Source organism: Monodon monoceros, unplaced genomic scaffold (genome assembly GCF_005190385.1).
Source record: "Monodon monoceros isolate NGI ecotype Baffin Bay Population unplaced genomic scaffold, NGI_Narwhal_1 Super_Scaffold_5, whole genome shotgun sequence".
Taxonomy (NCBI): domain Eukaryota; kingdom Metazoa; phylum Chordata; class Mammalia; order Artiodactyla; family Monodontidae; genus Monodon; species Monodon monoceros.
Genome location: NW_021703782.1, coordinates 63,150,649 through 63,168,484, shown reverse-complemented (window position 1 = coordinate 63,168,484; position 17,836 = coordinate 63,150,649). Strand labels below are relative to the sequence as shown.

Here is a 17,836-nt window from a genome sequence, read left to right as displayed (position 1 = left end):
CCAGCTTAGACGCTACAGAAACACTGGAAACCCCAGCTTCCCAGCCCGTCATGAACACCAAATGCAACAATGCGGTGGTTCTTATTGCCCCCAAAGGAAACTGTGCAGCAAGTGTAGGGTGTAGCATATTATCCCCTGGAGTCAGTGTTTGGGGGACTTTCCATGGTTAACCAGGATGCAGAAGCGTGGCAAACCTGGGTGGCTCAACATACAGATGCTCCCTCCGAAGTGAACGCTAAACGAGGTCACTGAGAAATGAACAGCTCAGGGAACCACCCTGGGGGCGGGGGTGGGTTGGCTTCTCTTCCTATTCAGAAGCTGCTGAGAGTTTTTGCTTAATTACCTGCCACTTCTTTCTTAAAAGTCATCCAGGCAGATTTGAAATCATTTGCTTTAGGACTTTTCAAGGAAGAAGACAAGCACAGGTGATCTTCTATGGAAGCTGAGGGATCTGGAGGGAAGATCTGTACAAAGGGGTGGGTGGCAATGGTAAATGATTATACATGCTTCTAAACTGAACGAGATTATTTAAAAACTCCAGCTCTCTGAACGGTGCAGCTCATCTCCTTGCTGCCTAATTTTCAAAGCACAAAGGCAGCCCACCATTAGAAGCACATCTTTCTCTCTTATTTCCAAAGCCACTGCTGCTGGGAAGGAAAGACTGTCCTCTTCCAGCTCCGTCTACTCTCTAATGCCCAGGCCAGACCAGAGCCAGCTTCAGGACGCTAAGTGACAACACTTCTCCCCGTAAGCCCAGTGCTGGGGGAGGAAGCCACACTGGCTGCCGTGCTCAGTTCTAACAGAACTAAAATCTGATTGGAAATCAGAGGCTGAGGGATTCTGCTTTTGCTAATACAACAGTCACTTCACTCCTTGGCATTCCACTTTTCCCAGGATGTGTTCACATCTGTTAAATTGTTTGACCCTCACAGAGCTGTGAGCAAGTATTAATCACATGTCATCAATGAGAAAAATTAAGATCAGATCAATTAAGGAAAATGCCTACAATGATACAACTAGTATCTAAAAGAGCTAGGGCTTCCCTGGTGGTGCAGTGGTTAAGAATCCACCTGCCAATGCAGGAGATACGGGTTCAAGCCCTGGTCCGGGAAGATCCCACATGCCGTGGAGCAACTAAGCCCGTGTGCCACAACTACTGGGCTCACGCGCCACAACTACTGAAGCCCGCATGCCTAGAGCCCGTGCTCTGCAGCAAGAGAAGCAACCACAATGAGAAGCCTGTGTACCACAACAAAGAGTAGCCCCCGCTCGCCGCAACCAGAGAAAAGCCCGCGTTCAGCAACGAAGACCCAATGCAGCCAAAAATAAAATAAATAAATAAATAAAAAATAAAATAAAGTAAAACAAAAGAGCTGGACTCACATCTACCCTCCACTTAAAAGGGTAGTTGAGTTTGGCTGAAAAACCTTGTCACTGCTAAAATTCTGATAATCCTTTGTTGTGGGCTCTGCCCTGGGCATTGTAGGATGCAGCACTGCTGGCCTCTACCTACCTCCTAGATGTCAACGGCACCATGCCCCCAGTTTTGACAACCAAAATGTATCCAGACATTGCCAAATGTTCCCTGGGCACTGGTTGAGAACCACTGGGTTAGGGTGTTTTGGATTAAGGTGAATTAGGAATAACACTTGGAATGCCAAAGCATCACTCTTCCTATAGACCAATGTAGTTGCTATTGATGACAAGGGCTGCGTAATGCAAAGACAAAGCTGTCTCTGTTAAGCTACAGAGTGTAGCTCCACCAGGGTGGAAAGCAAGGGTCTTATTTCTGGAAGTCGTGGCTTTCTAGAGCCTGAAGGGAAGGAAGAGCGGTCAGGGCTTGGGACACATGCTAACCCTTCCCCCCACCCCTTCTTCCCATCTTAAAATGTTAGTTATTCAATTTTTGAATAGGCAAAACATTCATATGGTTCAAAATTAAATAGCCATCAAATGTATATACAGAAAAGCTTCCCCTGACTCAAGATTCCCACCACCCATTTTTCCCCAGAGGCAGTCAATGTTGATAGCTGCCTGCGTATCTGTCAGAGACGTTTTATAAAAGAGCTTGTATTTAAATAAGCGCTTCCTCTTAGTTCAAAGTATCGCTGAGTCATGACTTCACTCATGTTTAAAAAGTCATAAGGGACATGTTCCCTTGCCATGTGGTAAGAGGCAGGCATCATCCTCCCACCCTGGTCCCTGCCTGCCTCCACTGAGAGGAACACTGACTGAGACAGTGGATTTACATGACAACCCAGGTCTTAAAAAACAAAACAAAATGAAAACAACCTGGGGAATTTGGGTCAAGGACCCTGTTTGTATCCAGAGTGGTCAGCTTCCTACTAGGTCACTCTGAGTGCTCTCATCACGTGTGCCCGTCCTGGCGGAAACTGGTTAACAAGATTCAGACCACACCTGAAGTCAGGGTGTTGGTGCCAAAGGTGGGCCCTCCAGACCTCAAGTCGCCTGTGGTAGTCATCAACACCAGAATCTCCTAGTGGGGGCCTGTTGTGGGTAGGCCCAGGATGGAAGGAGGAGTAGAGGAGGGAGGATGACAAGCCTGGAATGACACCTTTGGGATGGAGAGGTGAGAGAGGGAGGAAAGCAAGTGGCAGGACTAAAAATTTCCCATGCCCATCCACGGCCAGCCGACTGCGAAACACTGATCGCTTCCGATGGACAAGTCACCAATTAGGACATCGTATGCCTGGACCTTTTCATCATCTTCCTGACAAAGAATTGCTAAGGGACCTGGGATAAGCCATTGAACTACGCTGACATGTTTGTTTTGGAAGGGTGCGGGAAGTGGGGTGGGCAATTTCCTCACGTACAAAAGATAAACAACTCAGACCTCTGGCATTGGTATTTTAACTCGAGTTTAAACCATTTTAAGAATGTGAACTGATGTGAACTGATGTGCTGCTTTCTGCTTCCTTCCTTCCTTATCACCTTGTTAAAAAACATCTCTTCTTCAAACTTCTCTAGTTCCATCAATGGCAGAAAATTTCTAGTAGTTACTCTGATTGGAAACTTTCAGGTCACCCTTCATCGTGGTTTAGACTGTCATTTCATCATGTCACTGATCTCCGAACCAGTGTCATGGTACCTCACTGCCTAGAGCTGCGCTGTCCAACATGGTAGGTGTTAGCCACATGTGCTTATTTAACTAAAATTAAAATTAAAAATTCCTTCCTCAGACACATGGGTCACATTTCAAGTGCCCAATAGCCACACACAGCTTGTAGCTACTGTATTAGTACAGATTATAGAACATTTCCATCATTGCCAAGAGTTCTAATGGACAGTGCTGGCTCAGAACATAAAATCCAAACTCCTCCAACCAGCACGCAAAGCTAGCTGTCACTTAGAGCCAGCCCATACTTCTGAAATTGCCTCTGCTTTCCCCAAACAATGACACGTAGCTTTGTCTACGTCAGACTCTACTGTCCTTCCAACAAATCACGTTCATCCCTGATTCTGTGCCTGTGCCCATAGGATTCCCCGTCATTGAGACAAATGACTCGGTTAGTCAATGCACAGTCGTCGAATGAGTGGCATTTTCTGCCATGACAAAAAGCAATGAGGCATGTAAGAACTTTTTATCCCAGCAAAATGTTCTGCTAACAAACAAGTCCAAGAAAAGGACTTTTCCCCAGAAGACTGTAAGGAACTTTGGGCTTGTCAGGACTTGCTAGAGGATTAAGTGAAATGCCACTTGTCTTGGCACTTCATACCACTTTGAGTTGTTATTTTTTTCACATGGGCCTCCTATCTATTTTTTCTCTTAAATAAATTGTATGGATATAGGAAGCAGAGACCAGGCCTTACATGCATATCTTTTGCATCTTCCTCTCCTATCTCACTTCTCTACCCAAAGAGTACAGAGATTGCAAACTGGCCACCATGTGAGGACCAGATATGATTGATACAGTTTGTTGCTTTTTCCAGAGTGTTTTGTTTTTTTTTTTTTTAAGAACGGAAAGGTTGCTTTATTCAGGAGGCCAGCACCTGGGGACATGGTGGACTCCTGTCCAAACACTAACCTCAACATTCTGCTAGACCATGAAAGTTTTTAAAAGGAGAATCATTTGGGGAAGGGGCCGGCGTCTTTATTATCTCCCACTATGTACAGTCTTTCTTCCAGAGTGTATTTCTGAACAATTTTGAGTCAGTCGCCAATCTTTAACAATTAGGAGATTTCACATCAGAATCTACAATTTTGGTTTCTTGAGAAATCAGTTATCTGGCAACCCTGGGTGAGGACTCATGCAAAGCTCTATTAGCTAGCGTTTAAGGCCACCTGTCCCCTTTATAAAAGGAACGTATTCTCCTGTTTACCACCTTCCCCCTGCTTGTTTTACTCCCTTGTTACCTGCCTGGCCCCTTAAAGCCTCTGCGTTTACAATTCTTGTGGAAGACACCCAGTAAATGAACTGAGAACAGAAATACTACGCTCTGTAATGAAGCCAGGCAGCCCTTAATGCCTCTCTTCATGGGCATCATGTTTGTTCTAAGCAGCTAAAATCAGAATTCTTACCTCAGCCATTAGCTGAAGACATTAACCTTCCCAACTGATTTTAGCTACTCCTCCTGGGCTTGTCAGGAACTGATAATGGATTAGAGAAATGGTCAACTGGAAGAACAAAAAGCAGTCAGCCTAAACAATCACATGCAAATAATTGAAGCTCAGAGAGCATAACAGTGTTCCATGAACTCTGAGTGTTCCCTAAAAACACGTGGACATCACAGCACTCACGATGCTGAGTGTTGCTGGCAGCTGCCCAATGAATCTTGACACAGAGAGCCTAAACCCGCTCATTAACTCGAACCCATATTGATTTCTCCTCTTTTGAACCTTTGTTATAGACTACTGTGTTCTAAAACTGTTTCATGTCTTGGCTCTCCCACTCAGCCGTCAGTTCCTTATAAACTCCCTTGATATCCTTCCCATGCCTAGCACCCAAGGTCAGAGTGTTCTGAACCTGGATTGGCTTCAGTCACAGGTAAAATCCAATTGCTCATCAAACTCCTCATTAAAAAGGAGCATACCCCATGGTCAGGGCTTCCGGGTTGGGAAAGAAAGTTAACTTTAAAGTATTTGTGAAAGGGACAATAGTTAATGAAATGCAAGGGACAATAGTTAATAGCTAATGAAATGAAATCGTTAATGATAAGCCTTGATGACACCCACCTAATCTGTTATCATTCCCAGTTTTCTGTCATCTGCACATTTGCAAAGTATAAATTTGATGTCTTCATGCAGGTCATGGGTAAAAATTATGAAGCTACACGGGATCGACTCACATCATGTCAGTAGAGACAAGAATGTTCCAGGTGCCTTTAAATCAAGATCCACTAAACTTGAGAATTCTCCGTATCTGCGACCAATTTAATGATTCTTTCATAATAGGAAATGCAGTTAATTTGACATAAACTCTATCTTTATGAACCTCTGCAGGTTTGTAAAAGACATGTGTTTCTTCTCTAAATGTACATAGCTATATGTTTACAAACCCATGCTCAAATTATGCCGAGGAACAGTCTCACATCTGGTTTCCAGAATGTACCTTTTCCTCATTTTTGAAAACAGGGATGATATTTGCTCATCTCCTGCCTTTTGATAAGCCTTCCATTCTCCCGATTTTTCAAAGCTCGCACTCAGTGGTTTCCCTATTCTAGCTTCAAGCTCTTTCATCTGGGACATGGTTCAGCTGGGCCTAGAGACAAACACATCTGCAGTAGCTAATGTAACTCTTACTATCACCACTCCTAACACCACCATTAACACCCATAGAGTCTGCATAGAGAGTGAAGTAAGTCAGAAAGAGAAAGACAAATACCGTATGCTAACACATATATATGGAATTTAAGAAAAAAAATATGTCATGAAGAACCTAGGGGTAAGACAGGAATAAAGACACAGACCTACTAGAGAATGGACTTGAGGATATGGGGAGAGGGAAGGGTAAGCTGTGACAAAGCGAGAGAGAGGCATGGACATATATACACTACCAAACGTAAGGTAGATAGCTAGTGGGAAGCAGCCACATAGCACAGGGAGATCAGCTCCGTGCTTTGTGACCGCTTGGAGGGGTGGGATAGGGAGGGTGGGAGGGAGGGGGACGCAAGAGGGAAGAGATATGGGAACATATGTATAGCTGATTCACCTTGTTATAAAGCAGAAACTAACACACCATTGTAAAGCAATTATACTCCAATAAAGATGTAAAAAAAAAAAAAAGACCTCTTGCTTAATGGGGAAGAATTCAGTTGAATAGTTCAGCTGAGCTGTTAACCTGTTGGCAAAGCAACACTTTCTCTAAGTGATCCCTTCTTCCTGCTTTGCATAGTAACACCATATTCACTGAGGGCTAAAGTTCTAGGCACTATGCTGTGTCTTGGTGCTTTTCTTACAGAGAGGGTCCTCCTCTTCCCTTGCTAACCTTCCTTTTAAAATCAGAGGTCATCAAAAAGGTCCCTATGCCATCACACATAAAAAAAAAAAAAAGCATTGATTTTTTTTGGTCCTCTTAAGTTTCCTGCATCTTCTCTTTATTTTTCAGAATTATGTGCTATCATTCAATATGATTTTTAGTTTTTATAACCTTCCTAACATTGCTGAGTCAGATACCCTGTTAGGGACATTCATCATAGAATCATACCTATAATATTACTGAAACCCTATTTTACTAATTCTTGAGCAAGACACACTTAGTAAACTCCAAGATCGCATGGTCACATGCCTTCTATTACTTTTGCATTACTAAAGAGCTCCTGGAAATCAGAACACAATCAAGCATCACAATGCATCTTGAGGCTGACTGAGAAAACTGCCTGAAACTGCTCTGAAGGAATGCCAGGCTGACAGTTTGACCATCTCTGTGTTGGTCCCATGTACGACTGAATTTACAAAGAGTCTTGGGTAAATGAGATAGGATTTCGTTTTCCACCTGTGTCTGAAAATAAATAATAACGTATTGCTGCCTCTGTTCAGATTAACAAATTTTAGAAGCTGTAACATGACACTCGTGAGCTCGTGAATCTTTAACCTACTCTTCCCCAAACACATCACCTCTTTGGATGGCAAGCTCTCTGTTTATACTTCTAGGTTTGGCTGAGTAGAAAAGTCAGAAGAAAAGATATACCAGGAAAAAGGGCATGTTATTCCACATGAAAATGGAACAGGAAATACATCATGTTAGTTCCATGACCTAAATCTGTGGGCAGATCACATGGCTCATGGGACTGTATGACAAAACTTCTTGCTAGCTATCCATTACAGAGTAAAAGGCAAAAGGAAGTGTTAAGGTATATCAAAGCTTCAATACACAAACCTTCTACTCCCCAGAGAGGAGGAGGGCAAGGTCTTTTAAAAGCTAAAAAGCTAAAATGTACAGTCCATTTAAAATCAGGAACAGCAGTGCTTGGGAACATATATTACCCAGTGATGCTTCTGAACATTAGCTTGGTTGCTAGGAACCAAGAATTTATCGAAGTCAAAGAGTGGTCAGGCAAGATACTCTGGGAAGTCTAGAAAGAGATTTTTGTGAAATGGGCTGAAGACATGGAATCTGAGAGGCTTAGAAAGGGGTGAGATGCAATTCCAGGCTAAAAATCTTCTTTAAAGGTAGAAAATGTTTAAAATTATGGTGGCAAGTAGCACGTCAATTAAAAGATTCACACAGTGAACAAAGAACACTGCACACACATAATGGCCTTCTTCTTAGGAATAAAAAGGGTTTTCAAGTAACTACCTTCTGTCAGTGTTCTGTATCACGGTAACTGTGGTGGGCAAAAATGGCCCTCCAAAGATGTCCATGCTCAAATCCTTGGAATCTGTGAATATGCTACATTATGTGACAACGAGGAGTAAGGGTGGAGAAGAAATTAAGGTTGCTAATCAGATGACTTTAAAATAAAGGGATAGGGCTTCCCTGGTGGCGCAGTGGTTGAGAGTCCGCCTTCCGATGCAGGGAACACGGGTTCGTGCCCCGGTCCAGGAAGACCCCACATGCCGTGGAGCGGCTGGGCCCGTGAGCCATGGCTGCTGAGCCTGCGCGTCCGGAGCCTGTGCTCCGCAACGGGAGAGGCCACAGCAGTGAGAGGCTCGCGTACCGCCAAAAAAAAACCCAATAAAAAATAAAAATAAAATAAAATAAAGGGATTATTCTGGATTATCCAGGAGGGCTCAATGTAATCACAAGCATCCTTTAAAGTGTCAGAGTGATAGGGCCCGATAAAGACTCAACTGGCCTTTGCTGGCTTTGAAGTCGGAAAGAAATCATGATATAGACAATGCAGGCAGCCTCAAGAAGCTGGAAAAGACAAGGAAATGAACTCTTCCCTGGAGCCTCCAGAAAAGAATGCAGCCCCGCAGACACCTGGATCTTGACCTAGTGAGACCCATGCCAGACTTGTGACCTACAGAACTGTAAGAAAATACATTTAGGTTGTTTAAGCCACTAACTTTGTGGTCATGTGTTACAGAAATAGGAAACTAAGGCGGTAACTTACATACAAATGCTTTGGAGGAAGAAAAGGCTTACGGCAATATTAGCAATACAAGTGTTCCTCTTTTTGAGCTGAAAAAAGACGATAACGCACTCACTCACCTTTTTATAGGTTTTTTCTTCGTTTTGTTTCCCAGGTGCTGCATCTCCATTCTCAGCAGCAGACGACATCTACAAGAGAAAAATGTACCTATTTGAATTTAGATATTCTACTCTGAAATACCATATGCTAATAATATTGTTACCTGTTTTGGTTAATTACATTTTTGTTGTTATGCTGTTGTCTCCAAGAAAGAAAGAGATTTCTCAGAATACTAAAAAAAAATTCTGTGTTCCCCAGTCTTTCCAAAATAAAGCTTTACATATAAATCATTTTGGCAGCATATTTTACTCCGTATGCTCTAAGAAAGAGGCCATGGAAGTCCAAGCCCAGATCATATGTGTGTAAGTTTCTTTCTACAAAGCCTTAAAAAATTAATTTCTTTCCCCTATTCTTCTGGTTATATATACTTCCTGTAAAAATATCTGGAAAGTACCAAAAACATGAATCAGAACAAAAACATTACCCAGTTCTACTGCCCTTGGGCAACTCCACTATTCACATTTTGGTATGTTTGTTTCCACCTTTTGTTCCATGCACTTTCATACTAAAAATATTATGATACTATCTTAACACAGCATTTTTCGCTGAACACTTATGTAATAAGCATTTGCCCATTTGATTATAAAAATCTCAATGTAAGAATAATTTTTTCTAGGTGCAAGAGACACCACTGGGTGAACACAATTGCGCGTTAATACTTTCGTTAACAATGCCAACATTGAAGGACAGTTGAGGTGGATCAGGGGTTTTGTTTCTACAAATAATGCAACAGTAATGATTGTGTGCTTCTACCTTTGTCCACCTTCAATGTTTTCTTGCACTAGTTTCCTAGAATTACTAGGTCAGTAAAAAATTGAAAGCTCTTACCACATATTGCGAAATTTCTTTCCAAGAAGAATACACCCATTCACACTAACAGCAATGAGTGGGAGCTGGTTTCATTACACGCTTAGCAATGACTATTATCATTTTAACTATCTTTGCTAATTTGACAGGTGAAAGGAAGCACCTCCTGATTTTAATTTGCATCCTTGAAAATTATTAGAGAAGGTTAACATTATTTGCATATCTTTTTTTGGTTCTTTGTATTTCTTCTTTCAACTTTTCTATTATTTTGCCCACTGATCTATTGGGTTCTTGGGTATTGATTTTTTACCTATTATGGCTAGTAATATTAGTGGTTTCCTTATTGATTTTTATGTATTGAGGTTATTAATCTGTTCACAAGCACATTATTAGTATCTTCCATGCTGCTGTCTTTTAATTTGTTTTATAATTATGACATGGAGAAGTTTTACATTTTTCATACTTAAAACTACTGACTATTTTTGTGATTTCTTCCAATGCTTTTAGATAAAATTTTATTTGTCATTGGGAGGTATCAGATGTTTAAACATGTGCTCCTCTCACCTTTTAATAATAAGGTTTTTACATTTTCTAATTCATCTGATTTCTTAAAACCAGTTACCTATGTGGTAAACAAGGATAACTACATAACTCAGGGTGCCATGATGTTTAAGGGTCTTATCTTAAATTGCAATGAAGAGCATTCTATACACCACGGAGGAGAAAACTTCTGACTTTCTCATAAGCCTTTGAAGCACATTTTAAATCTTGGGCTTTCAATAAACATAGTATGCACTAAACCTAAGGATCTGCCAGCCATTTCTCTGTACTGGAACTAAATGACTGCCATGAGCTGGATGTGACTAAAAACCACCCAAGAAAATGAAAGAATGGACCATGGCAAGCCAACCTCACCAGACCTATGACTGCCCACCAATCCAAGCATTCTCTTAGATAAACTTTCAGTTCCATTTGTCTCCATTCAATCTGTCCGTATTTGAACATGAAGTTTTCAAGGACAGATGTTTCATACACTACTGCTTCCCACACTGTATCTGCTTAATTTATTTAAAGAATAGTTGATTTTTCTAGTTACTTCATAATATGAGTTTTGAATAATATATTAGTGGAATTGAAATATCTGAAAGGTTTTACAATATCAGGCTCAGGGTAAAAACCAAACCCAACCCTGTATCATTCCCCTGGAAAGCTCAAATTACATAATCACTATAAGAATATATAAGGAGTTATCTGATATTTGATCCCTATTTCTGTATTAGAGTATGTTTGTGCAATTTAGTATGTACTACCACTAATAAGAGTAGGATTTTCCTTAATCTTCAACTGTTCGATAGAGCCCACAGAATGAAGACTTCCCTAAAGAATGCCATTTCAGTAATTTCACTTTTAAGCCTTTGCAGCCTCTAAAACCGAAAAACGTCAAGAGCAATGCTGAAAGGGCTTGAAAATACAGTCTTACTGAGGGGTGACAAATTGGCATGAATGAAGGATGGATGATGAGTCTTTTTTTATTACTTTGTAAATCATTCCTGACTAGACAGTAGAAAAGAAGTGGGTAAACTTAATATATTAAAAAAAAAAACAATTCCCTTGAAGCAGCACAAGCAGATAATAATGTTAAAAGCAGACCATGAGATATCACCTGGATTCAAAGGTTTTTGTTTGTTTGTCTCTGTTTAACAAAGATCACACGGACTTATTCACCAGGACATCCATGTAGGAGAGGCAAATGAGATGCTTGGGGATGCTCTGGTCAACTGCAAATGGCTATTAAAATGTTCACAGTGACAATTACTGTCTCTTCCTAGACTTGCTATGTTCTGCACTCGTTAAGGTACATCATTTATAACTATGGAAGCCAAGGTAAGTATGGATTAAAAACATTGCTTTTAAAAACATTATAATCATATATATTTCTACATATGCAAAAAGGAAGGAGCAAAGAAATTCACAGAAGTACCGGTAATTATCTACAAATGATGGGATTGTGAATGCTTTGGGTTATCATGTTAATATTTTGCTATATTCTCCAAGTATTCTGCAGTGAGCACTGCTACATTTAGAAATATGGAAAACACTAATGCTAGTCAAATATTTAACCATACACAGTAATTAATAGCAGAGACCACATCTCCTGGGTTCTGCCCCTTTTGGCATGCCAACATCCACAACATTTCCTGTTTCTATTTGCTTGCTGTTTGTTTTCAATTTGATAATGTCAAAGTTAAAGGCCATGAACTAGATACATGATTTAGAGTATTTGTAAATATAAAACAAAAGAGTAAGGGCTTATAATGAGTCCGTTGGAATTAATTAAAAATATAGACTGTACTGCCTTACCTTTGTCAATGAAATGGCAAGTCATCTGTAACTGGTCGTGATGAGTGGCCTATTCATTGTTGAGGCTGTTTTCCTTCCCAGGTTCCTGTTAAAATAGAAATCACTATTCGTTACTTATTCATACCTCTACTTCATCTCCCAGAAGAGATCAGAGGTGGCTATAGGGATACACACAATGCAATCAGTTAAAACTAAAATAAAGAAATGTGTGTATAAATAAAGGGAAGACGAAGGTGAGCAACAAGATGGTGCCAGCAGTATGGGCTGTGCACAGAATGTGAGCCATGTAATCCTGTATAGTTGTTGAATACCCTGGTCAGTCTCCAGTTTGACTCTGAGATTCCTAGTGGTCACAGCAGAGGAAGAAATAATCAGTTACATAAATGCCCAATGTTCATAAGATAAAAACAAGTCAGTTGCTCAAATGAACCACATTGGGGATTGAGGCTGCAGTGGAAATTTCTCCTGTGGGTCTTCAAAAAAGAGACCCCACGTGATGTGTGGATAATTTTGCAATATTATCCCTGTGATAAATCAACTGTGATTTTCATGAAGGTTGGTTCAATAACACAACTTCAAAGACAGTTCAACAAACCTTTTTGCCCTATAATTATGTTTTTATGCAAAAGAGATACTTGCTTATGGTAACCAATTTTAAAAATACAGTTTAAAGTAAAAATGAATAAGGTCCCATCAGTATCTCCCCAATGAGATAACCAATGGTAACAGTTTGTTGACTATACTTCCAAAATCTTCCCTACGCTTACACACACACATGCACACACTTATTTCAGCCACTTCTATCAGCATTTTAAAGATATTTTTCAAATCTATATTATATCTCTCTCTCACTTAAAGATAACTGTATCAGGACTTCCCTGGTGGCGCAGTGGTTAAGACTCCACGCTCCCAATGCAGAGGGCCTGGGGTCAATCCCTGATCAGGGAACTAGATCCCGCTTGCATCCCGCAGCTAAGAGTTCGCATGCCACAACTAAGGAGTCAGCGAGCTGCAACTAAGAAGCCCACGAGCCACAACTAGGAGGAGCCTGCCTGCCGCAACTAAGACCCGGCGCAACCAAAAAAAAAAAAAGTTACAAATGGAATCCTATGGTGTAACCTTTAAAAAAAATAATTGTACCATATTCCACAAAATGGATACACCATCATTTAAGCAATCACTCCCTCCTGGACAAACATGCAGACAGTTTCCAGGTTTGGCTACTGTAACCAGAGAAGGAATAAACAGACTTAGATAAACATCCCTAATGTTCTAGTACTTTTATTTCTGTGGGAAAGAATCCTGGAAATCGATCCAAAGTTGATAAGTGCATTCAGTATTCGAAGGACCCTTGTTACATTCTTTTCTGTAAAAAGGGTGAAGCAATGAGTCCCACAGTGCAGAATGAGTACCTGCTTAATGACATACTAATCAGCACTGGATGTTTGCCATCTTTAAAATGTCTGCCAATCTAATGGGCAGAGAATGACACCTCAGTCATTTTAATTCACGGTCTCTTACCACTAACGGGGCCTATCCTCTTCACAGGTTTACTGGTGATTTACATTTTCAGTTCATTTCCTTTTGCTTATTTTTATACTGTGCTGTTTATCTTTTTTTCTTTTATAATCAATCTGTAAGATCTCCTGGTATATTAAACATTAACTGTGTCATATGAGCTGCAAGCTGCTGTTCATCTTTTGGCTCTGTTTATGGTGCCTTGTCAGGTAGACATTTAAAATATTTACATAGTCAAATCTACTAATTTTTCCTAGATGGACTGTGGATTTACTGTCTTCCTTGGGAGAGTTCTCCCAAGCCTGATGTTACACTACATGGATTCTCCTGTATTTTCTTCAAATACCTTTATAGCTCATTTTTAACATTAGATCTTTGCTTCAAATGGAATCTAACCTCATCGTCTCCCAGATGGGTAGCTAATTGCCCCAACATCATTTACTTTATAATCTATCTTCTTACTGGAAGGACATGCCTTCATGCTCCCTTTAGCAAATATTAAGTTTTCCTATATACCTCAATATACTTCTAGGCTCTCTGTTCCAAAGACTTACTTGTTGATTTCTAAGCTGACGTTGTCTTAAATGCAGTAACATGCTGCTGCTACAAGTTCCCCGCACTATTTTTCTTCCAAGTTTATATTTTTATATGGACTTGAAAAGCACATTGCTTAACCTGAAAACACGCCCACCCCACCAGCCCCCTGCCAAGTTGGAATTCTGACTAGAATTATATTAAAGTTATATACTACTTTGGGAAGCATTAATATCTTTGGAATTTTAAGTTCTCTTATTCAAATCATGGTATAGTTCTCTATTTCTTCAAATGTTATTTTATATCTTTTACTACAACCATATTTTTTGTTTTTGTCTTATGTCTTACTAAATTCATTCCCAGATACTTTAGTTTGTCATGCTTTTAAATAGGGATTTTTCTATTTGCATTTCTAACTGGTTATTAACTCACAGAAAGAAAATGATTGGGTTTCATCTATTATCTTTCACCCAGTCATTTAATCAAATCCTCTTACAGAATTTTAAAAGATTTTAGGCAGAGTCTCAATCACACTACCTGCAATATTTATACATCGTACTTCTATTTCTTTTCCTATTGCATTCAATGAACTTCCAAATAAATGTTGAATAATAGCAGTTGAGTAATAGTAGTAGTGCTTGATATTTATATTATAATCCTACAGTAGTCACCATCCTCTACAATGGTCTTGTTTGTTTGGTAGCATAGTAGCTTCTTTCTGCTATATTCTACTTTACTCTTTTTATTAGGAATGTCTACTGAATTATATCAAATGCATTTTCAGCATCAGTTGATATAATCATAATTGTTCTTCTTTATTCTACTGTGCCAAATATAACATTCAGAAATTTCACAATGAAAAATTATATATTTCTAGAAAAACCCTAACTTGGATTTGATTTGCTACCATTTTTAAAAGGATATTTTCATAATTGAAATTGAATGATTTTTCTCCCATCTTTATCAGGTTTTGGTATTAAAAAATTAATACTTTTCATAAAATTGGATGGCTCTTTATATGCACTTAGTTTTTGGGGATTATTCATTTCTTGGAATTTATAACCTTTCTTTGAATCAAATTTTCATAATTTAATTCTGTTAGAAAGCCATCGATCTCCTTTAGATTTTTAAATTTATTGTCATAAAGTTAACACATAATATTTTGTTACTGAATTCTTTCGATTCTTTTGGGATCCAGGTAATGTCTTTTTCCTTATTCCTGATGGGGTGTGTGTGTGTGCATGTATGCATATGTGTGTGTGTGTGTGTGTGTGTGTGTGTAGACATAAAATGTATATGTATTATATGTTGCATATATATGTTATAAATATGTATTTTTGTTAGTCAGACTTCCCTTTTCTATTATTTGTTTTTGTGGCCATTTCCATTAATTTTAGCTTTTAATATTTTCTTTCTTTGGGCTTTAAAGAATTTCTTAGATGCACTACTTAGTTTATTTTCACTCTTTTAAAAAGATAGTATTAAAATCACTTAGGCTACAAAGTATTCCTGAATATATTAATGATTTCCTCATAAATTTTGATGTGAAGTATTCTGTTTAATTTCCAAATAATTTGTAATTTTGGACTTGATTTTCAATTTGATCCAGGAATCATCTATAAGAGAGTTTCTTAATGTTAAGTATTTATATTTTAATTATTAATCTTTTCATTCATTGCTATATTCTTGCTTATTGCACTGGGATCAAAATATGGGATAAGTAAAATTTCCCCTCCCACACAAGTTCACGTTTTTTCCTATGGCCATAGAAACAATTTTTTGTAAATGTTACGTAGACACAAGAGAAAAACGTGCCTGTGCCCTGTTTCTAGGGTAGAAAAACACTATATTATTGCCACCTTATAACATTGTCTACTTTGTCAAATTATGAAAAAATACAGTAAAATTCTCTGATATGGTTATAGGTTAATCATATTCTCCTGTATTTCTACTTTTTATTTTTTGCCTTAAAATTTCCATAACTATGCTGGCCGTGTACAAAGGTTATATGTATAATCGTGTCCTTGTGAATTGTACTCTTTATCTGCAAAAGTATCTTTTTTTCTTATTTAATAATTTTGGTCTTGGATTCCATCTTGATGCTAATATCCTCACTTCCTTCCTTTTATTTGCACATGCTTGGCATCTTCTTGCCCATTTTTTTATCTTCAGCTTTTTTAGTCATTGTCATTTGGTTTCAGCTGTGTTCCTGACAAACAGCTTAAAACTGGATTTTTTTTTTTAACCAATCTAAGAGTCTTTGTCATTTGAAAGGGGACTTAACAAATTCACATCTACTGTGATTAGATTATATTTGGTTTACTTGCATCATATTTGTTTACTATTAATTACAGTTATGGTTCCTGCATTTATTTTTATCTATGCCTTTCTTGCTGGGTTAATAAAATTTACAATTCTATTTTTTCCCATTAATTGAAATTTTTTATTCCACATATATTTTGCTCATAATTACCTTTCTATTTTTAAACCATTAAGAGTCTATATATTTCTAGTAAAAAAATAATAATAATAATAAAATGACTTTATGCCATCCCACTACCCAGGCATTTTCCCTATGGTCTATTGTGCTAGACGCAGACCTGTGCCACCCAGATCTCCTCTCAAGGAGGGCAGGTTGCTCACCGCTAAGAGTGTGGTCAGCAGACGCCTCCGGCTGCCAGCCCTTTCAGGGTCTGCCTCTGCAGGGAGCCTCCTCTCGCAGGCCCTGGCCTCGCTGGGGCTGCACACAGCCTGTGACTGAATGATGGGGCAGCTCCCCACCGAGTTGGCCCCGGCTTTGTGGGTCCTACATGGAAGTCTGACTTCTTCCTCTGCTTGCCTGACCGTGCTTCCCCCCTCCTCCTTTCACAGGTTGTATCACTCTCCAAACTGTGTGGCTTAAAACGACGGAAATTCATCCTCTCACAGTTATGGAGGCTGAAAGTCCAAAATCAGGGTGTCAGCAGGGCCCTGCTCCACCCAGGCTATGGACTGCATCCTTCCTTTCCTCCTCCTAGCTGCATGGTGGTGGCCGTTCATCCTGAGCGTTCCTTTGCATGCAGCTGCATCACTCCAGTCTGTGCCTCTGTTGTCTGCCTTCACGTGGCATTTTCCTCTTCTTATACGGACACCAGTCCTATTGGATTGGGACCCACCCAATGACCTCATCTTAACTTCATTACATCTGCAAAGACTCTATTTCCAAATGAAGTCATGTTTCACAGGTACTGGGGGTTAGGACTTCAATATATGTTTTTTTGACCCCTGAAAACATCTTGCACCCAAAACTCTGTCCCAGTGCCTGCTTCTAGAGAGCCCAACCCATGACATCTGTTCTCTTCCTCCCCCGCAAGAGGAGATATATGGAATATTTTTACTCTCTCAATGACTGCTCCATTTTGAACCACTAAATAGCTCCTCTTAGTTGACACAGCTCTTCTTAATGAACAATTTATAGCTCACAGTCATATTATTAACATTTATTTAGACTTGACCACAAGTTTTACAAGGTTCATTGCTCATCATTGTTTCTTTGACTCTTCATCTCCTCCTATCCGAACACCTTTGTTCTGATTCAATTTTCATTCAGTTGGAACAACTTCTCAAGTAGTTCCTAAGAAGTGGCGCATGGATGGTCTGTTCTGTGTCATTCCATGTCCAGAAATGTCTTTCCTTTGTCCCCGTGTATAACTAGATCTCTTGGATTCTTGGCTCCCAGACCTTTCTTTCATCTCCCTATTGCTACGTCACTGCTGTCTTCTTGCTTCCTGGCTTACAGGTGAGTAGTTTCACGCTAGTCTGATGCTTCTGTCTTGGTAACTTATTGGTTTTCTCTGTCTAGAAACCTATGAGAGTTTTCCCTTTGAACACATAGTTCAAAAATTCCACAAGGACAGATGTGTCTTTTTTCATCAATCCTGCCCAGCAAAGGGAAACTGACAAGAAGCTGTTACACGGAGAT

At 39.5% G+C, this 17,836-nt stretch overlaps 1 protein-coding gene across 3 annotated transcripts in view; it reads right to left on the bottom strand.

Annotated features, from left to right (window-relative positions):
• The window catches only part of PIP5K1B (phosphatidylinositol-4-phosphate 5-kinase type 1 beta), a 328,934-nt gene that overhangs the window by 209,435 nt on the left and 101,663 nt on the right, over positions 1 to 17,836 (bottom strand). For all 3 annotated transcript variants that reach the window (XM_029202075.1, XM_029202076.1, XM_029202077.1), the window contains exons 2-3: positions 11,824 to 11,908; positions 8,616 to 8,684 (exon numbers count right to left, since the gene is read on the bottom strand). In XM_029202075.1, coding sequence (XP_029057908.1) covers positions 8,616 to 8,684 — 69 coding nt within the window. In that variant the 5' untranslated portion in view covers positions 11,824 to 11,908. The remainder of the gene's footprint in view (positions 1 to 8,615; positions 8,685 to 11,823; positions 11,909 to 17,836) is intronic.